General features: G+C 44.1%; 1 protein-coding gene across 2 annotated transcripts in view; it reads left to right on the forward strand.

Annotated features, from left to right (window-relative positions):
- itgbl1 (integrin subunit beta like 1) overlaps positions 1 to 27,527 on the forward strand; it is a 150,340-nt gene that overhangs the window by 101,367 nt on the left and 21,446 nt on the right. For both annotated transcript variants that reach the window (XM_033023103.1, XM_033023104.1), the window contains exons 8-9: positions 18,185 to 18,301; positions 23,198 to 23,344. In XM_033023103.1, coding sequence (XP_032878994.1) covers positions 18,185 to 18,301; positions 23,198 to 23,344 — 264 coding nt within the window. The remainder of the gene's footprint in view (positions 1 to 18,184; positions 18,302 to 23,197; positions 23,345 to 27,527) is intronic.

The following is a 27,527-nucleotide window of genomic DNA, read 5'->3' on the forward strand; positions in this document are numbered from 1 at the left end:
CGCACGCACGCACGCATACAAGATGAGACTTTTAATGAGTATATAGATAGATTTTCCATCTTCCATTTCTCTGTCCACATTTCCAACAGGTCAATACCTATATTGACCTATAACGCCGTCAATTTGTGTATCATCTACAAACTATGGACAATTTACAGCACCAATTACTCTATGACCCACATCACAGCGGAGGTCAGGGTTGAACAGAGGCTCTACAAGCTGTGCCATTGTCCCACTCAACTACCTCCTTCAACATATTTGGTGCAGCACAGTGGCGCAGCGATAGAGTTGCTGCCTTACAGCGCCAGAGACCCGGGTTAGACCCTGACTGCGGGTGCTATCTGCATGGAGTTTGTACGTTCTCCCTGTGAACACGTGGGTTTTCTGCGAGTGCTCTGGTTTCCCCCCCACACTCCAAAGACGTATAGGTTTGTAGGTCAATTGGCTTCTAGTATGTTGTTGTAAATTGTCCCTAATATGTGGTGTACGTGGTGATCATGGTTGGTGCACACTTGGGCCAAAGGGCACGTTTTCGCGTTGTATCTCTGAAATCTAAAGACTTTTCTCATGCGTTCTGTGGCCAAAAATTCCCTAGGTTCACTGCAAAGGTGGGATCAGGATCACAAGGATGGAAAAGAGTGGCTTGGAAGCTGATGATAAATTATCTGTAAACTAATTTTACTCGACCTGACCCTGCCTGACTGCTGATTCAGTGCCATCAGTTCCCTGAGTGTTCCTGTGCACTGTAATTACTCAGGATCATCTCCAGCTGAGCCCACATGCTGCATTAGAAATGCAAAGTGTAAAGGTTGTAATTTTTGTTTTAATCTTCCTCCACGGGTAGTTTGCTGCTGGTTTGAAGGAGACAAGTCTGTGAAGCAAAAGGAAGGCTACACTTTCAGCAGATAAACACTATGTTACTCGTGCATCTGTGGGCTGTAATAATCACACACGATCTTCAATCTAGGAGGAAACAGGGCTGAGAAAGTAGTTGATGAGTCACCTCACCTAATACCCTGCTGTAAAGCTTCAGAGGAACACCCTCCTGCTTCAATCCCAGGCAGTCAACAAAGCACTAATTACAGACAAAGTCTGATGTAGGACCATCCTACCACCCGCGGAACAGTTCCAGTGACATTGCTCTGCTTGATAGCATCGGGCATGGCTTCTCACCTCAAACTGAAGCCAGTTCACCGTTATCTCCTGGGACATGCCACTGCACAGCAAGACAGCAACAGAATTAAAGGACGTTCTTTTAGGAAGGAGATGAGGAGAAATGTATTTAGTCACAGCTTGGTGAATCTGTGGAATTCTTTGCCAGAGAAAGCTGTGGATAATTTTAAGGCAGAGATAGATAGATTCTTGATTAGTACATAGAAACATAGAAATTAGGTGCAGGAGTAGGCCATTCGGCCCTTCAAGCCTGCACCGCCATTCAATATGATCATGGCTGATCATCCAACTCAGTATCCCGTACCTGCCTTCTCTCCATACCCCCTGACCCCTTTAGCCACAAGGGCCACATCTAACTCCCTCTTATATATAGCCAATGAACTGGCCTCAACTACAGGTGTCAGAGGTTATGGGGAGAAGGCTTGAGAATGGAGTTAGGAGAAAGAGATAGATCAGCCATGATTGAAAGGCGGAGTAGACTTGATGGGCCGAATGGCCTAATTCTACTATTCCCTATGACCTTAAGAGTAAAGCCAAGTCATTTCAAGATCTTGGTGAAGTGATAAGTATTGATCAGGACATAAGGATTTAAGGAACAAAACCAATAGCAGTCCATTCTGTCCCTCATGCCCATACTTCCATTTATTGATTCTGACTGGTCTCTTCCCTCAGCAGCATTTTCCTCCATAAACCCACCTCCCTCAGTTCTCTCTCATCTAAATACCTAATATTACTACCTAAAGATAGGCATAGAGTGCTGGAGTAACTCAACAAGTCAGGCAGCATCTCTGGAGAAAAAGGATGGGATGCATTTCAGGTCGGAACCCCTCTTCAGACCCGACTCAAAACGGGTCCCGACCCACAAGGTCACCCATCATTTTTCTTCAGAGATGCTGCCTGGCATGCTGATTTACTCCAGCACTTTGTGTCTATCTTCGGTATATACCCGCATCTGCAGTTACTTTCTACACATTACAATCTACAGTATTGGTCTATCCATCTCTGGGGCGAACTCCATTATTCTTCATCAAAATGTGCAGTGGATTTCATCCTCTGCTTGACACAGCAGCGAGGGTTGAGATGCCCAGCCAGTGCCTCTTTTCTAAGAACTCTCAGTTCTCTTTCCTGTATCTTTGATGGTGCAGCACTCCCTCAGTCCTGCCCCTCCCACAGTGCAGTATTCCCTCAATACCAAAGATCCTATCTCTCCACTATAGGATCTTTGCTCAATACAGCCCCCCAGACACCCACATTGTGGCAATCCCTCAGTACTGCCCCTCCCACAATGCAGCACTCCCTCAGTACTGCCCCTCTCACAGAGGGGAGAAGGTCGGGAGGGAGGGGGGGGAGGATCTCCCTGTCCATCTGCTCCTGGGCCTGGCCAAGATGGTCATTCATGGGTCCAGGCAGCGGGTAGTCGATGGCCGCACCAGGGTTGACTGCCTGCCCCTTTTCCGGGCCTACGTCCGTGCCCGCGTGTCTATGGAGAGGGAATATGCGGTGTCCACGGGGACTTTGGAGGCATTCCGTGAACGCTGGTCGCCGCGGGAGATCAAGTGTTTTGTTGACAAAGTTGCCGATATATCAATTTGATGATCGTTTGTTTGTAAACTGTCAACATAGGCAGTCTTTGATTGTGTTAATACTCTGTCTGTTTATTTTTATTTTTTGACAAAGTATTTGTATGATAAAAAAAAGTGCAGAGCTCCCTAAGTACTGCCCCTCCCATTGTGTGACACTCTCCACTACCGTTCCAACTGTGTGGGGCTCACTCAGTACTACTTCTCCCACGGTACAGTACTCCCTGCATACCGCCCCTCCACAGATGCTGCCTGACCTGCAGAGTTCCTCTTGCAGTTTGTGTTTTGCTCAAGTTTGCAGCATCTGCAGTCTCTCGCGTCTCCATTTTTACTGATCCATTGTGACATCGGTATGGGTAGAGCTGCGAAACACTAAGGGGCAGAAAACGCTGGTGGGTGTTGTGTACAGGCCACCTAACAGTAGTAGTGAAGTTGGAGATGGTATCAAACAGGAAATTAGAAATGCGTGCGACAAAGGCAAAACCGTTATAATGGGTGACTCCAATCTACATATAGATTGGGTGAATCAAATTGGCAGGGGTGCTGAGGAAGAGGATTTCTTGGAATGTATGCGGAATAGTTATCTAAATCAACATGTAGAGGAACCAACGAGAGAGCAGGCTATTTTAGACTGGGTATTGAGTAATGAGGAAGGGTTAGTTAGCAGTCTTGTTGTACGTGCCCCCTTGGGCAAGAGTGACCATAATATGGTTGAGTTCTTCATTAGGATGGAGAGTGACATTGTTAATTCAGAAACAATGGTTCTGAACTTAAAGAAAGGTAACTTTGAGGGTATGAGACGTGAATTGGCCAAGATTGACTGGCAATTAATTCTAAAAGGGTTGACGGTGGATATGCAATGGAAGACATTTAAAGACTGCATGGATGAACTACAAAAATTGTTCATCCCAGTTTGGCAAAAGAATAAATCAGGGAAGGTAGTGCATCCGTGGATAACAAGCGAAATCAGGGATAGTATCAAAGCGAAGGATGATGCGTACAAATTAGCCAGAAAAAGCAGCATACCGGAGGACTGGGAGAAATTCAGAGACCAGCAGAGGAGGACAAAGGGCTTAATTAGGAAAGGAAAAATAGATTATGAAAGAAAACTGGCAAGGAACATAAAAACTGACTGCAAAAGTTTTTATAGATATGTGAAAAGAAAGAGAGTAGTTAAAACAAATGTAGGTCCCTTGCAGTCAGAAACAGGTGAGTTGATCATGGGGAACAAGGATATGGCGGACCAATTGAATAACTACTTTGGTTCCGTCTTCACTAAGGAAGACATAAATAATCTGCCGGAAATAGCAGGGGACCGCGGGTCAAAGGAGTTGGAGGAATTGAGTGAAATCCAGGTTAGCCGGGAAGTGGTGTTGGGTAAATTGAATGGATTAAAGGCCGTTAAATCCCCAGGGCCAGATAGGCTGCATCCCAGAGTACTTAAGGAAGTAGCTCCAGAAATAATGGATGCATTAGTAATAATCTTTCAAAACTCTTTAGATTCTGCTATTAAAACAGCTATTGGATAAAATAATAAAAGAAATGGGTAAATTGAAAATATGGTTTGATAGGAATAAAATTTCATTAAATCTGAGTAAAACTAAAATAATGTTATTTGGTAATTGTAGAATAAATACACTAGTAAGTATAAAGATAAATGGGGTGGAAGTTGAAAGAGTGCATGAAAATAAATTTCTTGGGGTTATAATTGACGATAAAATAAGCTGGAAATCACATATTAAACATGTAAAATTAAAATTGTCAAAAAGTATCTCTGTATTATACAAAGCCAAGCAAGCTCTGGATTACAAATCACTCCGTATTCTTTATTGTTCATTGATTTTACCCTACTTAAATTATTGTGCAGAAGTCTGGGGTAATAACTATAAAAATTCGATACACTCATTAACCATGATGCAAAAAAGAGCAATTCGTATTATCCATAATGCTAAGTATTTGGGTCATACAAATCCATTATTTTTAGAGTCAAAATTATTAAAATTAGAAGATTTGGTTACATTCAAAACAGCTCAGATAATGTTTAGGGCCAAAAATAAAAATGTACCTGGAAACATTCAAAAATTATTTAACGAGCGTGTGGGGGGTTACAATTTAAGAGGAATATTTAACTTTAAGAAACAAAAAGTCCGTACGACTAGAAAAACCTTTTGTATTTCGGTTTGTGGAGTAGGAGTGTGGAATAAATTGAACGGGGAATTGAAGCAATGCACAAACATGAATCATTTTAAAATGATATATAAAAAAATAATTCTCAAGGGGTACAGGGATGGAGGGGATGGTTGACAAGTGTGGGGTTAGTGTTTATCTATTGCTTTACTATTGTTTACTTATGTTTGGGTACTTCAGTTATGAAGTTTGTATGTACATAATAGTTGTATGTATATATATGTCTGTAGGTATTATGGGAAATTGCCTAGGGTAGTATTATTATTAGTAATGAATTGATTTTTAAATATGGTAGAAGTGTTGGGGAAAAGGGGTGAGATTTAATAAGTTATTCTTCTTCTCACTCCTTTTCGAGTTTGTACAGACACAGAGTTGGACATTGGAACTTTGATTTTGTTCTTCTCATTGATTTGTAAATATTGATTGTAATGTCCAATTGTTTGATAATTTCGATTTTGTTAATATTAATGTCGTTAATGTCTTTACTTGTTCGGAATAAATAAATAAATAAATACAGAAATAAATAAATAAATAAATAAATAAATACATTTCTGGAGTAGTTCCTGAGGATTGGCGGGTAGCAAACGTAACCCCACTTTTTAAGAAGGGAGGGAGAGAGAAAACTGGGAATTACAGACCAGTTAGTCTAACATCAGTAGTGGGGAAACTGCTAGAGTCAGTTATTAAAGATGGGATAGCAGCACATTTGGAAAGTGGTGAAATCATTGGACAAAGTCAGCATGGATTTACAAAAGGTAAATCATGTCTGACGAATCTTATAGAATTTTTCGAGGATGTAACTAGTAGCGTGGATAGGGGAGAACCAGTGGATGTGGTGTATCTGGACTTCCAGAAGGCTTTCGACAAGGTCCCACATAAGAGATTAGTATACAAACTTAAAGCACACAGCATTGGGGGTTCAGTATTGATGTGGATAGAGAACTGGCTGGCAAACAGGAAGCAAAGAGTAGGAGTAAACGGGTCCTTTTCACAATGGCAGGCAGTGACTAGTGGGGTACCGCAAGGCTCAGTGCTGGGACCCCAGCTATTTACAATATATATTAATGATCTGGATGAGGGAATTGAAGGCAATATCTCCAAGTTTGCGGATGACACTAAGCTGGGGGGCAGTGTTAGCTGTGAGGAGGATGCTAGGAGACTGCAAGGTGACTTGGATAGGCTGGGTGAGTGGGCAAATGTTTGGCAAATGCAGTATAATGTGGATAAATGTGAGGTTATCCATTTTGGTGGCAAAAACAGGAAAGCAGACTATTATCTAAATGGTGGCCGTTTAGGAAAAGGGGAGATGCAGCGAGACCTGGGTGTCATGGTACACCAGTCATTGAAAGTAGGCATGCAGGTGCAGCAGGCAGTGAAGAAAGCGAATGGTACGTTAGCTTTCATAGCAAAAGGATTTGAGTATAGGAGCAGGGAGGTTCTACTGCAGTTGTACAGGGTCTTGGTGAGACCACACCTGGAGTATTGCGTACAGTTTTGGTCTCCAATTCTGAGGAAGGACATTATTGCCATAGAGGGAGTGCAGAGAAGGTTCACCAGACTGATTCCTGGGATGTCAGGACTGTCTTATGAAGAAAGACTGGATAGACTTGGTTTATACTCTCTAGAATTTAGGAGATTGAGAGGGGATCTTATAGAAATTTATAAAATTCTTAAGGGGTTGGACAGGCTAGATGCAGGAAGATTGCTCCCGATGTTGGGGAAGTCCAGGACAAGGGGTCACAGCTTAAGGATAAGGGGGAAATCCTTTAAAACCGAGATGAGAAGAACTTTTTTCACACAGAGAGTGGTGAATCTCTAGAACTCTCTGCCACAGAGGGTAGTCGAGGCCAGTTCATTGGCTATATTTAAGAGGGAGTTAGATGTGGCCCTTGTGGCTAAGGGAATCAGAGGGTATGGAGAGAAGGCAGGTACGGGATACTGAGTTGGATGATCAGCCATGATCATATTGAATGGCGGTGCAGGCTCGAAGGGCCGAATGGCCTACTCCTGCACCTAATTTCTATGTTTCTATGTTTCTATGACATCTCATTGAACACTCCTTTTGAAGTTTGTGCTACTCAATAGGCCAGCCCGATTCTGTGGTGGGAAAAGGACATACTATTCCTTCTCTCCAGAGATGCCGCCTGTCCCACTGAGTTACTCCAGCATTTTGTGTCTATCTTCGGTGTAAACCGGCATCTGCAGTTCCTTCCTACACACCATGTTTTTGGTCAGGACCCTTCTTCAGGCTGCAGTCTCTTGTGTCGTCCTTGAAGAAGTTCTCCTCCTCTCCCCAACACAGAGCTCACCCTCTGTGATTCCTACGCCTCCCCTGCTATTCAACCATCTTCTCACCCAGATCCGCTAGCACAGACACGTGTCCTTTCTCATTCACAGATGCTGCCTGACCCGCTGGGTGAGTCCCTTCAACAGCATGGTTTTTTTTGTTTTGGAGCTAAGTTCTTCATTCATTCCTGAGCTGTTCGTATGGGAACCACAGGATTCTGGAGTTGGGGAGTCCTGACAGCAGTTAGAGCAGCACTAATGAGGCAGTAAATTAGCACCGGCTGTGATTTACTGACTGGAATTAATTGTAACTATTAACTGGAATTAATTCAAAATTGTTCCTTTATTTTAATACATTTGATGCTGAAGATTCCAAATGAAAGTATGTAATTTAGATTTAAATCTCTTTCAAATTAAAATCAGGTTTGTTTTAAGATATCGTGCAAACAAATGACTGCTTCACAGATTGTGTATCTTCTATTTCCCTGGGTCTCCTCCACTCGACCTCACAGTCACTTCCACAAAACCACTCCAACGGTTCCTGCAGTTCCTGGCAGAGCGAGATATCTTCCCCAGCCAGCTTGCTTCTAGAACCATCTGCCAGGTGCGATAGCACTGCAGGGAGACACTCACACTCCCTCCAACCAGAAAGATTTTTCAAAAAATGACTTGATTTTCTCCAGCATTTTTTTTGTTGTAAGTAGTAAAGTAAAGTAAATGTATTTGTATAGCACGTTTAAATCAACTCGCGTTGAGACCAAAGTGCTTTACATAGAAAAAAAAATAATTAAGCTTCCGTACATCCATAGAAAAATTAAAATTAAAAAAAATGACACAACATATTGTATAATTCAACACAAACGTCCCCCCACAACAGAATAAAACATTTCCACTGTGGAGAAAGGCATCAGAAAGTTCAGTCCTCTCCCTCTGTGATCACCCGAGGTCGGGGCCTATTTGTGGCCTCCGCAGCCAGTCCGATGTTTTCAGGCCCTCTTGCCAGAAAGCTGGAATGCCGGCATCGGGTGAACACTCCTCAGCGGCTTGGAAATGTCTGGAGCGGCTGCTTCCTCCCCGGAGACCGCGGCACCCGAAGTCTTCAGACCGCGCTGGTTGGAGCTCCGACTCTGGTGATCTCGAATCACAGGCTCCGCGGTGTTTAAATCCAGCGCCGCCTGCGACCGGACGCTCCGCAGCCACAGCTCCTCGGATGTTGGTCGGCGGTCACAGTACTCCGGAGCTTACCGCACGGTGACCCGGTAAGGCATCACCTACTCTGTGTTGGTGTCCCAGCGCTGCACTGCCGCCCAGGCTGTAGTCCCGGCCAATCCCGACAGGAAACGCTGCAACAGTCTGATGGTAGGCCGCGAGGAAGGGGCGAAGAAGCAGCTCGGAGGGAAACCGCCTCTCCGACCAGGTAGGGACCAGGAAAAGTTTCCCCCTTCCCCTCCCCCCACCCACCACATAAAAGAAGACCTCCAACAAACATTTTGTAGTAACAGGACTAAAAATAAAAATAAAAAAGGGTGAAAGGACGGACTGCAGGCAGAGCAGCCATACACAACGGCGCCCCACTCCTGCAGTCCGCCATCTTTTTTGCTAAACTCTGGATGTCCCAAGGCTTCTCCACCCAAGAGGCTGCAAAGACCTAACCATTTCACAATCCAGGCAGAGATTAAAAGGGTTTCAGGTATTAAGGTAATCAGAGGATATGGAAAATAGAGACAAAATGCTGACGGAACTCAGCGGGTCAGGCAGCATCTCTGAAGAAAAGGAATAAGTGTCGTTTCGGGTCGAGACCCTTCTTCAGACTGAGATTCAGGGGAGAGGGAAACTAGAGGTATGAAAAAGTAGAGAACAAATCCAAGCCAGCATCGATGACTCAATAGGCAAAGCCCACAATGGTCCATTGCTGGCAGAGGTGATAACGAAGGGATACGAACAGTGAAACTAGCAGGACGGCTAGAGTGGGGGAGGGATGGAGAGAGAGGGAATGCAAGGGTTGCATGAAATTAGAAAAATCTATATTCATGCCGTTGGGTTGTAAGTGGTCATAGAAACATAGAAACATAGAAAATAGGTGCAGGAGTAGGCCATTCGGCCCTTCGAGCCTGCACCGCCATTCAATATGATCATGGCTGATCATCCAACTCAGTATCCTGTACCTGCCTTCTCTCCATACCCCCTGATCCCTTTAGCCACAAGGGTCACATCTAACTCCCTCTTAAATATAGCCAATGAACTGGCCCCAACTACATTCTGTGGGTTCCAGAGAATCACCATTCTCTGTGTTAAAAATGTTTTTCTCATCTCAGTCCTAAAAGATTTCCCCCTTATCCTTAAACTGTGACCCCTTGTTCTGGACTTCCCCAACATCAGGAACAATCTTCCTTCATCTAGCCTGTCCAACCCCTTAAGAATGTTGTAAGTTTCTATAAGATCCCCCCTCAATCTTCTAAATTCTAAATCCAAAGCAAAATATGAGGTACTGTCCCACCAATTTACGTATGGCCTCACTCGAACAGTGGAGGTGGCCCAGGACAGAAAGATCAGTATGGGAAGGGGAAGGGGAATTAAAATGTTTGGCAACCGGGAGATCGCGTAAGCCAAGGCTGTCTGAGCTTAGCTGTTCATTTATGGGATCAGTGCAGGAAAGAGGTGGTGAGTTAAAAGATCTGTCATGGTTTGGAAATGAGGAGTAGTCTCAAAGGGCTGAATGGCCTTCTCCTCCTTCCACTTCTTACATTGTTTCCAGTTACCAAACTACTTTAACCTACAGGGATCTGAGACTTTTCCCACAGACTTTTTAGTTGTGAGTTTTCTTATGCATTGGATGTATAATTACAGAATCGCACTTCCCCGCCTTTCCCTCCAGGCAAAGTTATAATGCCACATAATCCTCATTATATTAAAGTCTCGCGGAAAACTATGTTTTAATAATGATTTTAACATTGAGGTGTCAGATTCACTGTGTACCTGACTCATGGCGCGGAGTCTGTAATGCAGCACCCATTGGTCCATCCTTTGTAACACTTGCGACAGTAAGATTCAGTGCCAGGGTAATTAATGCAAGATTGAGTTTTAAGCAGGGGGCGGAAATCCTGGGGGGGGGGGACAGGGGGACGTCCCCCCCACGTAGAGAGGTGCGGGACGATCCCCCCCCTCCCATATTTTGTTATCCAAACTTTATCAGCCGCTTTCTAAGGGCTGAATCGGCCCGTTCGCGGGGCCTTTCAGCACCTGGCACGGCTTAATATCAAACTGCTGCATCGAGGCGATGGAGGCTCCCGATGTTGAAGCCCCGCCGGCCAATGAAAGACCCCCTGAACGGGCCGATTCAAGCCCCACGATTTTGGGCGGACGAAGCTGCTGTTGCTGGAGTTCAGAGTCGGTCATCAACCAGGCCAGCTCCTGATGTTACCGTCCACAGGGCCCACGGCTGAAGCCTCGCTTGTGTGCGCATTCGCGAGCGGCCGCCAAGAAATTGTGTCCTCCGCATGTTTTGACAATGATTTCCGTGCCTGGTTTTAAGTACAGGTAAGAGAGAAGAAATGGAAGTAAATTGTTGTCAGAGTCTATTCCACAGACATCTTCAAAGAGAGCAAATATCTTCTGCACAGGATGAAGGATTTTCAATTTTCAGCGGATTTTCCGCTGGAGAATACCTCTCCCAGGAACTTATGGCAAAACGATATGACCTTGTTCTGTCGTATTACACACAAAATGAGGTAGCACTTTGTGGCCAAAGTTTTCAGCAATATAAATAGTGAGATGGGAGTTGTGAGGATGCAGACACTGAAGTACTTCTGCAACCGAGGAGTAATCCCTTCCATTCAAACCTCTTGTAACATTGGTGTTGATTTACAATCTTGATTGCCTATCATGGAACGGCAAGCCATGGATCATAAAAGAATAAGAAAACAGAAGCAGAGTAGACCACTCGACCCCTCAAGCCCGCCCCACAATTCAATGTGATCTATTGCAGACCGAATTTCTGTGCCAGTTCCCCATAGATCTCAGTTTCTTGATTATCAGTAATCTACCTTCTAGGCTCCACAACCCTCCAGTGTAGTGAATTTCAGTGATTCGCCATCCCTTGATCTGGTATTTATTTATGCTGCCTCATTTGTCATCAGTGGAAACATCAACATTCAACATCACTCTATTGTGTCCCTTTAGTAAGATATTGGAGTTTAGAAGAATGAGGAGTGATTCCACCAAATTGTTTTTTCAGTATGATCACTCCTCATTCTTCTAAACTCCATAGATCTACTGATAGGACACACCCCTCATCGCAGAAATAACAAAGTCCCTTTTGAACCACCCCTTGCCCATAATGCCAGCATATCCAATGGCAATCAGCATTAGCAATGCAGCAAATGGAGGAAACCAATCAGTCATTCAATTAGATTATAACTGATCTCCAGATTAACTCCACCCTGGTCCCTAACCCTTAGTCCTCCGCCCAAACAAACTGCTGCATCTCAGGTGATGAATCCTGAATCTAAGCTGTTGGTTCAAAAATGAAGGATCTTTGAATCCTGGGCTCCCAGTGGCAAAAAGACAAATTTGTCTTTGTCTAATCAGTTCCTTTAATTGTTTTTAAAATAATTGTCACTTCAATCTTCAACTCAAGATTAACCTAAAGATTGGTGAATGCAATGTGTCTCTATAATTTGGCCCATTGATCTTAAGAAGCTCCACTTTAAATGGATGGGGGCCATATGGAACTCGCTGAAAGAGATTTCAACACTGAGATTCTATTGGAAGAGGGATTTGTTGTTATTTTTTCCTTGCCCCTCAAATTTGACAACTGTTGCCTTGGCTCATGTTCTGTAAAGTTGTCCTGGGAGTTGATTTTCCTTCTACAGCTGTCTGTTATATGGGGATGTCTGGCCTGGATATTCAGAGGCCTCTCTAATTGTCGGCATGAGATTGGCAAGCCTTCTGGTGGAAAGACATTCTTGCCATAGAGGGAGTGCAGAGAAGGTTCACCAGACTGATTCCTGGGATGTCAGGACTTTCATATGAAGAAAGACTGGATAGCCTCGGCTTGTAGTTGCTAGAATTTAGAAGATTGAGGGGGGATGTTATAGAAACTTACAAAATTCTTAAGGGGTTGGACAGGCTAGATGCAGGAAGATTGTTCCCGATGTTGGGGAAGTCCAGAACAAGGGGTCACAGTTTAAGGATAAGGGGGAAATCTTTTAGGACCGAGATGAGAAAAACATTTTTCACACAGAGAGTGGTGAATCTCTGGAATTCTCTGCCACAGAAGGTAGTTGAGGCCAGTTCATTGGCTATATTTAAGAGGGAGTTAGATGTGGCCCTTGTGGCTAAAGGTATCAGGGGGTATAGAGAGAAGGCAGGTACAGGATACTGAGTTGGATGATCAGCCATGATCATATTGAATGGCGGTGCAGGCTCGAAGGGCCGAATGGCCTACTCCTGCACCTATTTTCTATGTTTCTATGTTTCTATCCTATGTTTGAGTCCTGTTCACTAACATTGCTATGAATTTTCCATTTTAGAAATTAATACTATAAAGCCTTTGAAATGTATTCGCATTCTGCAATGCTAAATACACTCTTTTGATATTTGCATGTTGTTCATTACCTCTAAAGTTCATTCTGTTGATAAATTAATTTCAAAGGCAGGTACAAACAATGAATAGCCACTGAACAATGGTAGAATTCTAGCTGGTTACCTCAATCGGCTGCATCTTTAATCTAGTATTGTTTCCAAATCTCAGTGATCATAAGGTCATAAGTGACAGGTGTAGAATTGGGCCATTTGGCCCATCAAGTCTACTCCGCCATTCTATCATGGCTGATCTATTGCTCCCTCCTAACCCCATTCTTGCCTCTCCTAGCCCTATAGCTCTCCACGATCTTTGCATCTCCAGTTCTGCCCCATTGTGCATCCTCCACTGGTGGCTGTGCCTTCAGCTGCCAGGTCCCAAGTTCTGGGATGCCCCATTCTCCTCAAAATTTCTCCCCGCTCTCTCTCTCTCCCCCTTAAGAAGGTATCTTATAATCTCTCTCTCTGTTCTAAGTTCGTAGTTGCTTAAATAAAACAGAAAATGCTGGGGACACTCAGCATGTCAGGCTGTTTCTGTGCGAAGAAAAACAGAGCTTAACCTTTCAGGACGAAAACTCTTAGTCAGCACTGGGAAGATGCTGGTACTGATATCTCCTCTTGCTGGAAAGCAGATGTTGTTCGGTAATGGTGCTGAACAGTGGCTTGAGGGACTTGCAGCATTAAAGGGGCAATTTAAATGTAGACTGTGGATGAATCATCTGAGAATTTTAGTCTCATCTCCTTAACCAGTAAGAACTAAAAGATAAGTTGACAGAGAATCATCTGGACAAAAGTGACTGCAATAACGATTTATAACGGGTAATATTTGATGACGACCTCGGGCAGGTGTCTGCTTTTACAGAGATCAGTCGCTCTGCTGAGAAGAGAGAGAACTGTAACTCGGGGAATGCACAATCGGCAGCAGGATCTCATGGCTACAAGTGAGGGATCTTGCATCAGTTGCAGTACGGATAAGTTGCTGATCATGCCGTCCGAGGCCAAGTTGATGAGCAACTTAATATGCACATGAGCACTGATCAAGCAAGATAGAAACTTATAGAAACTTACAAAATTCTTAATGGGTTGGACAGGCTAGATGCAGGAAGATTGTTCCCGATGTTGGGGAAGTCCAGAACAAGGGGTCACAGTTTAAGGGTAAGGGGGAAGTTTTTTAGGACCAAGATAAGGAAAACATTTTTCACACAGAGAGTGGTGAATCTCTGGAATTCTCTGCCACAGAATGTAGTTGAGGCCAGTTCATTGGCTACATTTAAGAGGAAGTTAGATGTGGCCCTTGTGGCTAAAGGGATCAGGAGGTATGGAGAGAAGGCAGGTACAGAATACTGAGTTGGATGATCAGCCATGATCATATTGAATGGCGGTGCACGCTTGAAGGGCCGAATGGCCTACTCCTGCCCCTATTTTCTATGTTTCTATGTAAGATCCACTCAGAAATCTGGTACTGGAATATCACCTTAAGTGGATGTAGAAACTTGGCATTGAGGCTGAGGGTGTGCCACACTGGAGGGGTGCCATGCTGGAGATGGGGCAGAGCTGAGGGAGTGCCGCACTGTAGGAGGGGTAGAACGGAGGGAGCGCAGCACTGTGGTAGGGGCAGTAATAAGGAAGCTCCACACTAAGGGAGGAGCGGTACAAAGGGATTGTCACACAATTGGATGGGCTGTTCTGAGGAAGCACTGCACTGTGGGGAGAGTTAGTCCTGCGGCAACTTACCTACCACAGATGTTAGTCTTATTGATCAATGTTACTGCAGAGAATATGGGCATAGTCCATAGTTCCCAGGCTTCTCCTTGCAGCTTTTAGTAAATAGAGGCACAACATTAACTCCTCTCCAGTGTCCTGGCACCTTATCCTTGTGTAATGATGGTTCGTATATCTCAGCCAGGGTTCCTGCCCAAAACATTTAATCGCTCTGATCATTCTTGCCTGGTCAAATGTTCATAAATTATAGGAGCATAATTAGGCCATTCAGCCCATCATGTCTACTCTGCTATTCAGTCATGGTTGATCTATCTTTCCCTCTCATCCCCATTCTCCTGCCTTCTCCCCATAACCCCTGATACCCGTACTAATCAAGAATCTATCAATCTCCGCCTTAAAAATATCTATTGTCCTGGCCTCCACAGGGTTCTGTGGCAATGAATTCCCTTTCACTTTTTCTATTATATTGCCATCATTTTCATAGCAAAAAGATTGAACTGGGCCCTAAAATGACTGTTCTATGAGGAGTATGTAGGAAGGAACTGCAGATGCTGGTTTAAATCAGCATGGTTTAAATCATGGGTGACGTTTCAGGTCGAGACCCTTTTTCAGTCCTGAGGAGCAAAGGGTCTCAACCCGAAACGTCACCCATTCCTTCTCTCCAGAGATGCTGCCTGTCCTGCTGAGTTACTCCAGCTTTTTGTGTCTATCTTTTGTTCTATGAGGAGGTTGTTCATTCCATTGTCCGTGTCCTTTCCAGTGGACCTGCGTGCGGTTTTGCATGCAGGTCAAATGATATGTGACTCATAGCTGCCTAATTACAGGCAATACTCAGTGAGGCTAAAATAGGTCTCAATAAAATAATATCTCCAGTTTTGTGAAAAGCGAAGTGCTCTTGACAATCAATGGTTGCTACGGAGTATTTGTAGTTTGTTTCATGTGAGAAGTGATGATTAGTTGCCTGTGTAAAGGTTACAAATCTGTTAAAAAGCATATGGTGACATATTGACCGGAGCCTAGGTTAACATAACCCTGCCCGGGTTTTGCAGAAAGCTGTTGAGCTGTAGATCAGGAATACCAGCTAATTAATGTTCCTGGGATAATTGCTACAACTTGCATGCAGTTTACAGCTTCCCTTATTTTCTGTAGGATGTCAGAGGAATGGACAGCACAGTGATGCAGTTGGTAGAGACCGGGCGGGAGTTGATCCTGACCTCGGGTGCTGTCTGTGTGGAGTTTGCACATTCTCCCTGCGACCGTGTGTATTTCCTCCCACATTCAAAAGGCGTGTGGATTTATTAGCTCTGTAAAATTGCCCCTCGTACGTAGGGAATGGATGAGAAAGTGGGATAACAGAGAACCAGTGTGAATGGGTGATTGATGGTTGGTGTGGACTCAGGTGGGCCAAGTGGCCAATTTTCATGCTGTATCTCTAAAGTAAACTAAATTGGCTCTCTATTCCAGGCAATGAGACTAGCATTGGGCAGGGAGTGCGGCGGTAACTGATCTATCTCTCCCTCTCAACCCCATTCTCCTGCCTTCTCCCCGTAACCCCTGACACCCATACTAATCAAGAATCTATCTATCCTGCCTTAAATATATCCATTACCTTGGCCTTCACAGCCTTCTGTGGCAATGAATTCTACTGATTCACCACCCTCTGACTAAAGAAATGACTCCTCATCCTCTTCCTAAAGGGACGTCCTTTTATTCTGAGGCTGCACCCCCTGGTCCTAGACTCTACCACTAGTGGAAACATCCTCTCCACATCCACTCTATCCAAGCCTTTAGTCTTAAACTCCTCTGTTCAATTCTACCAGCCACGTGCTAGGTGAGACAGACTGAGCAAACTCGAGAAAACCGCAGGGTTTAAGAGCTCAGCCCATATTCTCTGCAGTAACATTGATCAAAAGTGGTTTCCGTTGGTGAATTAGTGAGCTCCAAGCTTCACTTGCAATGGCTGAGCAAAAATATCGTTCATTTCATCTTCTGTATATTTTAACGATGCCAGGGACTGAGAGACTCTTGCAAGGTCATCGCGTAGAGAGAGAGGCTCTTCATCACTGCCTCCTTGACTGATCGTAACAACTCAACCAGTTTCACATTAACAACTGCCACAGCACTTCACCATGTACAGATATGAAGGCCGTTCACATCAAATACATCTGCAGATCAAACCTCTTTATCTCCTTGATTTGCCAGTGGTTTAAGTGGAGTTTACAGGATGTTTCCACCCATGGGAGAGTCTAATACCAGAGACCATAGCCTCAGAATAAAAGGAATGTGGGGGAATGTCTTTAGTCAGAGAGTGGTGAATCTGCGGAATTCATTGCCAGTGAATGTTGTGGAGGCCAAGTCATGAATATTTATGGGTGGAGATGATTAGATTCTTGATTGGTATGGATGTCAGAGGTTATAGGAAGAATGCATGAGAATGGGGTTGAGGGAAAGATAGATCAGCCATGATTGAATGGCAGAGTAGACTTGATGGGCCGTATATCCTAATTCTGCTCCTATAACTTATGAACACATCACAGAAACAGAGGTCTTGGCTTTGTTGATCAATCCAGTGTGTTGCACTCTGACCCCATGGTCAGAAGGTTGTGGGTTCAAGTCGACTTGAGCACTAAATCCAATGGTGTCACTCCCTGTGCTGAGGGAGTCATAGACTGATACAGTGTGGAAACAGGCCCTTCGGCCCAACTTGCCCACACTGGCCAACAATGTCCCAGCTGCACCAGTCACAATTGCCTGCGCTTGGTCCATATCCCTCCAAACCTGTCCTATCCATAAATCCATAAATATCCATAAAAAGGAGTATGTTACCTGAGAGAGGTGTTGCCTTTTCAATGAGGTGTAAATCCAAGATGTCCCAGCTACTATTTCAAAGAAGTGTGTTTCTTCTCAGGCTGTGAACCATAGTTCTTTTACCATGTCGTCAACATGATGAAAAGTTGAAAGGAGATATGTGGAGTAAGCTTTTTACACAGATTGGTAGGTGGCAAGAACACACAGCTGGTATGGTGGTGGAGGCGGATATGATAGTGGCATGTTAGAGGCTTTTAGATAGGCACATGGTTATACAAGGAATGTGGGGGGGGGGGGGGGGGGGCGGATGGGGTGCAGGGGTCGGGGGGTGGGGGGGGCGAGGATTTGAGGCCCAGGTGAACGATAGAACTTTCACTGTCTTCTTTACCAATAAGATTTAAGGATTGAAAGGGAAACAGAGGAATGCAGGAGATGGAAATTGGGTGAAAGATATGTGAAGAAAAGACATAAAGTGAGGGAAAGAAAGACTGAGAAAGAAATAAAGCACCGAGAATGTCTAGTTCCATATTTTACGCGGTGTAAAATTGTCAGCAGCTGGAATGTGATTCACATATTTAACTGTTCTCTTTCTGGGTCATAAAGGTTAATTGGTGGTCATGAACAATCAGCATTTCATTAGGAGGTACCTTATGTCATTAAGCATCAGCGTACACTTTTTTTTGCAGGAGTTTAATCGGCAATAAAGTATTAATGCAGCAATATCCTGAACTCACAGGGTGACGGTGAATCTTGGCTCTGCCTTGCCTCTGGGTATTAGCCAAAGTGTGTGTCAGTGACGATGACCACTGGGTTCAAGGCGACTAACCCTGCGATTGATCTCCCTCCAGGAAAATGCCAGTGTGGATTGTGCTCCTGCTTTCCCCCTGGGGATGACAGAGTGTATGGGAAACACTGCGAGTGTGATGATCGCCAGTGCGAGGACAGTGATGGGATCATCTGTGGCGGTGAGTTGGTTGATTCCTCCCCGTGATGTGTGAGGTCGTCGGGTGTTATTCCAGAGCATGCCCAGTCTCACTCCAGCGAGCAGTAACCTGATTCCATGCCAGCGTTTAATTGACCCCACCCATGTCCGTTCTACCAGAATCCTCAACAAAGTTCATGTTCTAAGTTTTGGGTACAATTCAGCCCATCAAATCTACTCCGCCATTCAATCATGGCTGATCTATCTTTCCCTCTCAACCCCATTCTCCTGCCTTCTCCCTATAACCTCTGACACCCATATTAATCAAGAATCTGTCAATCTCCGCCAATCTCCTCATTTACTTCGCCTCCTATGATAATGAATTCCACTTATTTAACACCCTCTGACTAAAGAAATTCCTCATCATCTTCCTAAAGGTAAGTCCTTTTATTCTGAGGCTATGGCCTCTGATCCTAGACTTCACCCAGTAGAAACATCCTCTCTATATCCACTCTATCCAGGCCTTTCACTATACGGTTAATTCTAGCGAGTACAGGCCCAGTGCCGTCAAATGCTCATCATACGTTAACCCAACCATTCCTGGGATTATTCTCGTAAACCTCCTCTGGACTATCTCCAACACCAGCACTTCCTCAAAGATGGGTCCCAAAACTGGCTCACAATTCCAGTGCCTTATAAATCCTCAACATTACATCCCAACGGCAGGAATAATGGTGGATCTTTTGAGATCTGTCTGAGCAGCTGCTTCCTTATAGCTGTTTTCCCACAACTGGTTGAGAGTTACATCACCACATGAAGAACTTCCAACACAAGAACATGGGAAATTGGAGCAGGACGAGCCCATTCAGCCCTTCCAACCAGTTCCGTCATTCATCAAGATAATGGCCATTCTTCCACTTTCCTGCCTTTTCCCCCATATTCCTTTAATATCCAGAAATAAGTGAATGAACTCAGTGAGTGAACCTACACAGCACTCCTGGGTAGTGAATTCTGAAGATTCTGCATAAGGAAATCCGCCTCAGATATGTAAACATATTACCCTGTAAGACACACTGTTAACAACAAAAATACTTCATGTGAAAAGCTGAACGGGTTGGGAAGTTAATTGGCCATTATAAATTGTCCATAAATCGTGTATAGGTGGGTGGGAGAACCAGGGTTGGGGGAGTTGATAAGAACGTGGGGAGAACCAAGGAGGATTAGTGTATACCTAGAGATTGATGGGCAAATGGCCCTGCTCTATTCTCTGTGGAGGTAGGCTCTGTGAATTCAGGATGCCCCCTATGCAGAAGTTTGCGACCCGTGATCATGTTGTGATATAGGAAACGCACCAGCCAATTTGTAGACAGCGAGCTCTCACATACAGCTTTGTGGTAACGACCAGGTTATAGTGATGCTGGTGAAGGTGAGTATCAATAGATGGCATTTCCAATGTTGTGGCTCTCTCTCGGCAGCTTTGCCTGAATCTGAAGATGTGGTTCAAGTCTCACTCCAGAGGGACAAAGCCCAGACTGAAGCTCAGTGCAGGACCAAGGAAGTGCCGCACAGTCGGAGATGCTGGGTTTTGACTGTGATGTTAATCTAAGGCTCACTCTGACCTGACAGATGGATATGATGCTGCTTGGCAGAATAGTTCTGAATTCCCAGCTATTATCCGTCTCTCATTACCCAGTCATTTTCACCTTGCTCTTTGTGGGATCTTATTTAATCATTCGGTGGCACCACACGCTTGATTGGCTGTGAAGAGTTTTGGACGTGCTGAAGCTGCAGTTCAAAGAGATACAGATGCCGTGAGATGCTGGAGGTTTCCACGGGAAGAAAGAGTTCAGGCGAGGCCTGGGGATGTTGCTTCACTTCCTGCCAGTACATGGGGAAAAATAAAGCTCTTCCGATTACATATGCAGCAATTCCACCAGCGTAAGGTTCAAGGTTCAAGGTTCGAGTTTATTTGTCACATGCACCAATTAAGGTGCAGTGAAATGAGTTACCATGCAGTCATACAATCAAAAAGAGCACAACTCCACCAGCCTACAACCATGGGCATGACGTTGAGAGTAGACTAATGGGTCCAAGTGGGTCCAAGTGGCAAAAGCAATCAACAAGTAGTTGATGGGTATTATATAGAGAATAAATTGTGGAGTTACAGGCAGATAATGAGGGAGTGAGAGCCTGGTAGGATTGCTCCCCTGAGAGTCAGCATGGGCCTGATGGGCTGAATGGCCTCCTTCTGTGTTTTGTTTTGATTGATTGATTGAAAGACACAAGATGTAGGCAGGTCCTTTGGCCCACCACTGACCATCGATCACCCATTCACACCAGTTGGATATTATCACACTTTTGCCAACTGCTTGGGGCAATTAACAGAGGCCGATTAACTTACAAACCCACACGTCTTTTAGGCGTGGAAGCACTCAGAGGAAACCCACATGGTTACTGGATGAACGTGTAGACTCCACACGCACAGAATCGAGGTCAGGATCGTACCTGGATCTCTGGATCTGTGAGATTGCAGCTCTACCAGCTGTGCCTTTGTGCCGCTCTAAGATAAGAAACTCTCATAGAGTCATAGAGCTACAAAACAGCCCTTTGGCCCAGCATGACCATGCCAACCTGGTTTTACAAATCAGCGAGTCCCATTTGCCTGTGTTTAGCCAATTCACTGGATGTTGGAGAAAGAGGCCAATTCACTGGATGTTTTCAAGAGAGAGTTAGGTATAACTATTAGGGCTAATGCAATCAATGGATATGGGGAGAAAGCAGGAACGGGGTACTGATTTTGGATGCTCATCTATGATCATATTGATTGGCGGTGCTGGCTGGAAGGGCCAAATGGCCTACTCCTGAACCTATTTTCTATGTTTCTAAATCTTTCTTATTCATGTACCTGATTATGATTTGAATGGTAATTTATAAAATAAATTATGAATGCATTGTTTGGATGAAAATATCAACAAAAGCAGATGGTATTTATTTAGCACTGTTAATGTAACAAAACATGCCAAGGTGAGTCACAGAAATGCAATCAAACAATAGTTAACACACAAGGGAATACCAGCGTAGGTGACCAAATGCTCTATCAAAGATTTTGGACTATCATAAAGGTGCGGGAGGCCAAGAGGCTTTGGAGGAAATGCCAAAGCTCGAGGCTCAGGTTGTTGAAGGCGCAGCTGCCAGTGGTGGGAATATGGGATGCCAACAGGCCTGAATGGAAGCAGTTGGAGAAGGTTACAAAGAAGGGAAGAGGAGGAAAAGTGTTGAAAACAAGGGTGAGAAACTAGGCATAGCTGTTCAGAGAGCTGAGATAGTTCAGCAAGCACAGCGTTAATGCCTGTCTCAGGTCAGGGGGAAGGGTTGGAGAATTAGAGATGAACTCAGTTAGGGGAAATGCATGGTGAGAACTTACTTGGGGGGGGGGGGGGGGGGGGGGGGGGGGGGGGGGGGACAAGCCTGCTCCATTCTCCATGTACCAAAACAACAATTTCATCAAGGTAAATGGAGCCAGTCAGCTGAGTTTATGAACTCTATAAGACCAAGATGATGAGGAAGAGAATGACCTTGAGGGGGCTTTCTCTGACTTGATCTTGACTGGGTGACTGAGCATTTAGGCAGCAAAGCTCTCTGGGGTTGTCACGTTTGAGGAAGTATTCGACTAAGAAAGAAACCAAAATGATCAATTTCAAGTGAGATTGGTAAAAACACTGCAGGTTAGATGACCTATCCACTCAACAACCGCCTGCAAAGAAGGAATTCCTTTAAACGATAATAAACCATTGTCTGATTGGTTGTAAGGTAAAGCAGCGTGGCCTATGCTTCTGAATACAGTGTCTCTTTGACTGACTGCTGGCCTTCACATGCAACCTTTGCACAAACACAGCAAAAAGATCATTGGATCGCTTTAATTGCTCAATAGATTCAATTAAAGGTTCCTGTGCCTCTCTCTACTGTGCTATACATACTAACTTGTTACAAGCAATGTTCTGCCCAGTCGCTGTGTACACTGTACAGTATTAGATCATTAGGGCAGATAATTAGATATTCAAATGCTCTGTAATCAGGAACAGGATCCAGAAATGTCGAGGCGACTGAACTCATTGAATCTTTTTATTGTCCTTGATTAAACAATATGGATGGGTACAACCGTCGATTATAGACAAGCTTGATGAACTGTAAGTCAATAAAGAAACCAATTTAGGAGACTGGAAATTTCTCAAATATTACTGTGTGATATATCAAATGGGTTCCTGTTGTCATGGAGCTAGTGTGCTCAGTTGCAACTAAACCTAGCTGTGAGGAAGATCCCTGTGGTGAAACTTATAGAATCTTATAGAAACTTATATGAATCTTATAGAAACTTATATGAATCTGATAGAAACGTATAAAATTCTTAAGGGGTTGGACAGGCTAGATGCAGGAAGATTATTCCCAATGTTGGGGAAGTCCAGAACTAGGGGTCACAGTTTAAGGATAAGAGGGAAGTCTTTTAGGACCGAGATGAGAAAATCATTTTTTACACAGAGAGTGGTGAATCTGTGGAATTCTCTGCCACAGAAGGTAGTTGAGGCCAGTTCATTGGCTAAATTTAAGAGGGTTAGATGTGACCCTAGTGGCTAAAGGGATCAGGGTGTATGTAGAGAAGGCAGGGATGGGATACTGAGTTGGATGATCAGCCATGATCATATTGAATGGCGGTGCTGGCTCGAAGGGCCGAATGGCCTACTCCTGCACCTATTTTCTATGTTTCTATGTGACGTCTGTCTCTGGACCACTGTCGACCACAATCTCCACACAGATGGGTCCAATGGGAGCCAATGTTCCCACACATATCAAGTGTTTGTAACAGACAGTAAATTTCTCCCCCCCCCCCCCCCCCCCCCCCCAGTCTCTGACATCTGCTGATCCTGGCCATATCTTCCCACAGGGAATGGCATCTGCTCGTGTGGGAGGTGTGTCTGCGATGATGAATGGTTTGGGAAACACTGTGAAATTCCCAGAGACTGCAGTATGTCGGAGCAGCAGAGTAAGGGCCTGTGCGAGTCTCCCGGTGGATTAATCTGTTCTGGAAAAGGTGAGTCAAGAATTATTGACCTTTTCTGGGTTTGTATTGTCGATTCACACATCGCAGGAGGTGTAGAGACTATTTGACCCATTGTGCTGGATGTTAGAAGGAACTGCAGTTTCAATGGGCAGTAGATTAGTGGGGGGCCTCTGTCACTGGAAAATTAACCCTAAGACGTGTTTCAAATGCAATGATGACTATGAAAGTACCAGACTGTTATAAATCCTATGTGTAGGAAGGAACTTCAGATGCTGGTTTAAAATGAAGATAGACACACAAAGCTGGAGTAACTCAGCGGGACAGGCAACATCTCTGGAGAAAAGGAATAGAGGATGTTTCAGGTCATTTTGGGACTGAAGAAGGGTCTTGACTCAAGATGTCACCTATTCCTTTTCTCCAGAGATGCAGTCTGACCCGCTGTTTTACTCCAGCTTTTTGTGTCTATCAGATCTGAGGGTTAGCTTTTTCACATAAAGGGTGATGAAAATCTGGAACGAGCGGCCAGTGTTGGTGGAGACGGGGGAAGTGCTTTGAGAGGCTGGTCATAGTGCACATTTACTCCAGCCTCCAGACAGCCTTGATCCATTCAGTCTGCAGGTTCACGGGACACACCATCTCCCTAACCCTCCAAGCATCGCTGGAACATCTAGATCACAAGGACACCTATGCCAGACTTCTGTTTATCAACTTGATCTCCACTTAGAACCCTTGTAATCCCAGCCAACCACATTTCCTCAACGTGGACATTGGAGTCAGCGGCCTCCTCTGCCAATCGATCCTCACCTTCCTAACCATAGACAATCAGTGACGATAGGTGACAAAACATCCTCCACGCTAATACTCAACACTGGTGTACCACAAGGATGCATTCTCAGCCCCTTACTATAATCCCTACACACTCGAGACTGTGCAGCCATATTCTGCTCTAAATCCATTTACATGTTTGCTGGTGACAATAGACATTAGACAATAGGTGCAGGAGTAGGCCATTCGGCCCTTCTGGCCAGCACCGCCATTCAATATGATCATGGCTAATCATCAACAATCAGTACCCCCCATTCCTGCTTTCTCGCCATATCCCCTGACTCCGCTATCTTTAAGAGCTCTAACTAAAGATAAAGTATCTTGACTCCACAGTCAAAAAGGCACTAAAGATGATGTACTCCCGTCGGCAGCTGAGGAAGCACAATCTGCCACAGGCAATGATGGTCCAATTCTACACGGCCATCGGAGAGTCTGTCCTCACCTTCTCCATCATGGTCTGGTTTGGCTCATCCACCAAGCACGACATCCGGAGGCTGCAGCAAATCGTCTGATCAACTGAGAAGGTTATTGGCTGCAACCTTCCCTCCATTTAATCCTCCGACATTTTCGCCACCTCCAACGGGATCCCACCACTGGCCACATCTTCCCATCTCCACCCCTTTCGGCTTTCTGCAGAGACCGTTCCCTCCGTAACTCCCTGGTCAACTCGTCCCTTTACACCCAAGCTACCCCTCCCCTGGTACTTTCCCTTGCAATCGCAGGAAATGCTACACTTGTCGCTTTACTTCTCCCCCCTCGACTCCATCCAAGGACCCAAGCAGTCTTTCCAGGTGAGGCAGAGGCTCACCTGCACCTCCTCCAACCTCATGTATTGCATCAGTTGTTCCAGGTGTCAACTGCTCTACATTGGTGAGACCAAGCGCAGGCTTGGCGATCGCTTCGCCCAACACCTCCGCTCATTTCGCAATAACCAACCTGATCTCCCGGTGCTCAGTACTTCAACTCCCCTTCCCATTCTGAATCCGACCTTTCTGTCCTGGGCCTCCTCCTTGGCTAGAGTGAGTCCCACCGCAAATTGGAGGGGCAACCCTCATATTTCGCTTGGGTAGTTTACATCCCAGCGGTATGAACATTGACCTCCAATTTCAGGTAGTCCTTGCTTTCTCCCCCTCCCCTTCCCAGATCTCCCACAGCCTACTTTCTCCACCTCTTCCTTTCACTCCCTCCCCCCCCCCCCTCCCCACATCAGTCTGACGAAGGGTCTCGACCTGAAAAGTCGCCTATTCCTTCGCTTCATAGAGGCTATCTCACCCGCTGAGTTTCTCCAGCATTTTTGTCTACCTTCCTTCCATTGACGAACTGTACACTGCAAGGGCCAGGAAGCAAGTGGGTAAGATCATCTCTGACCCCTCTCACCCTGGCCACACACTCTTTGAATCACTTCCCTCTTTGAATTACTTCTTTTCCACGAGTAGTAGCTCTACTCAATAACCAAAAATCTAAACAAATAAAAAAAGATTTAAAATTGAATAATATACCACTCTGCCTTCCCATTGTAAATAATCCTTTATTCAAATCATCCTTTATGGACAAAGGTTTCACACAATGGAAAAATTATGGAATCAAAAATATAGGACATCTTTATCGGAAAGGTACTTTTCTTTCATTTCAAGAGTTACAACAGAATTATGGACTACACTCAAATAATTTCTTCAGATATCTACAAATTAGAGATTATGTTAAATCTAATACACAAGTCTACAGGAATAGGGAATCAGAAATTCTTGATGAATGTTTGAACAAGCATCCTAATACTGAAAAACTAACAGCTTATATTTATAACACCCTACTAAACAACGAGGTACCACCGACCGAACCATATAGATACAAATGGGAAAATGAAATAGGTCACCCTATCACGAAAGATATGTGGGACGAAAGTTTACAACAAATACATCAATGTTCATTAAATGCCAGACATACTTTAATACAATTCAAGGTCTTACATAGACTACACTACTCTAAAATAAAACTAAATAGAATCTTCCCACAAATCTCTCCTATTTGTGATAAATGTCTACATCTAGAGGCTAATTTAACACATACGTTTGCAAACTGTATAAAACTTAAACATTTCTGGACTGATATTTTTGAAATAACTTCAGAAGTTATTAATACAAAACTGGACCCAGACACAAAATTAATAATTTTCTGAAGAAGGGTTTCGGCCCGAAACGTCGCCTATTTCCTTCGCTCCATAGATGCTGCTGCACCCGCTGAGTTTCCCCAGCAATTTTGTGTACCTACAAAATTAATAATACTTGGAATATCAGACCAAAGCTTAACACTCACAACAAACCAAAGAAATTTCCTCAACTACAGTATAATAACCGGGAAAAAATTAACATTAACATTTTGGAAAGGCCCTACAACCCCCACAATTAAAATGTGGATTACGGAAATGTCGGAGACCCTATACTTAGAAAGAATTAGACTTGTCTTAATGGACAAACAAGATCTTTTCCATAAAATTTGGGCTCCATTCATTAACTATCTGAAGGGATAGATTGGCACAGCACGAGGACCCAACTGAAACTTGAACTCAGGAACAGATGAAAAGCTATACTTTATAACTTACGAACCTATCTCCATTGACGTATTACATTCCACCTCCCTTGTTTTTCTGTTGTGTTTTTTTTGCTTTCTTTTTTATTTGTAACTTTCTACCCTCTCTTTCTCCCTCTTTCTATAAAAAATAAAAACACTAGAAGCAGAAGTAATTGATAATGGAAAATTTTAATAATGTATGACTGATGTATATGAAAAGTTTTTTTACTATAATATGTAACTACATTTTATAATATGTCTACTTCTAATAAATAATATTTAAAAAAAAAAAAAAAAAAAAAAAATCTGTAGACTCCTTTTGCTCTGGTATTTTATTTAATTCACTTGTTTAATCAATAATGTTTTATTATTAATGTTTAATGTTCTATGTGTCATTCCTAACTGTCATGTTCACACTTGCGGGCGGAGCACCAAGGCAAATTCCTTGTATGTGAATACTTGGCCAATAAACTTAAACTTAAACTTAACTCTCTCTGGAAAGCATCCAGAGAATTGGCCTCCACTTCTGAGGCAGAGAATTCCACAAATTCACAACCCTCTGTTTTCCCTCATTGTTCTATATGGCTTACCCCTTATTCTTAAACTATGGCCCCTGGTTCTTGACTCCCCCAACATCGGGAACATGTTTCCTGCCTCTAGCCTGTCCAAACCCTTAATAATTAAGGTGACATCACCATAGTGGGACATATTTCAAACAATGTACCAGAAGGAGATAGAGAGCTTAGTAACATGATGTTAAGACAACAACCTTCTCCCTCAATGTCAGCATCAATGGTCCCAAGGTAGAAAATGCCGAGAG

Source organism: Amblyraja radiata, chromosome 6, assembly GCF_010909765.2.
Source record: "Amblyraja radiata isolate CabotCenter1 chromosome 6, sAmbRad1.1.pri, whole genome shotgun sequence".
In the NCBI taxonomy this organism is placed as follows: Eukaryota; Metazoa; Chordata; class Chondrichthyes; order Rajiformes; family Rajidae; genus Amblyraja; species Amblyraja radiata.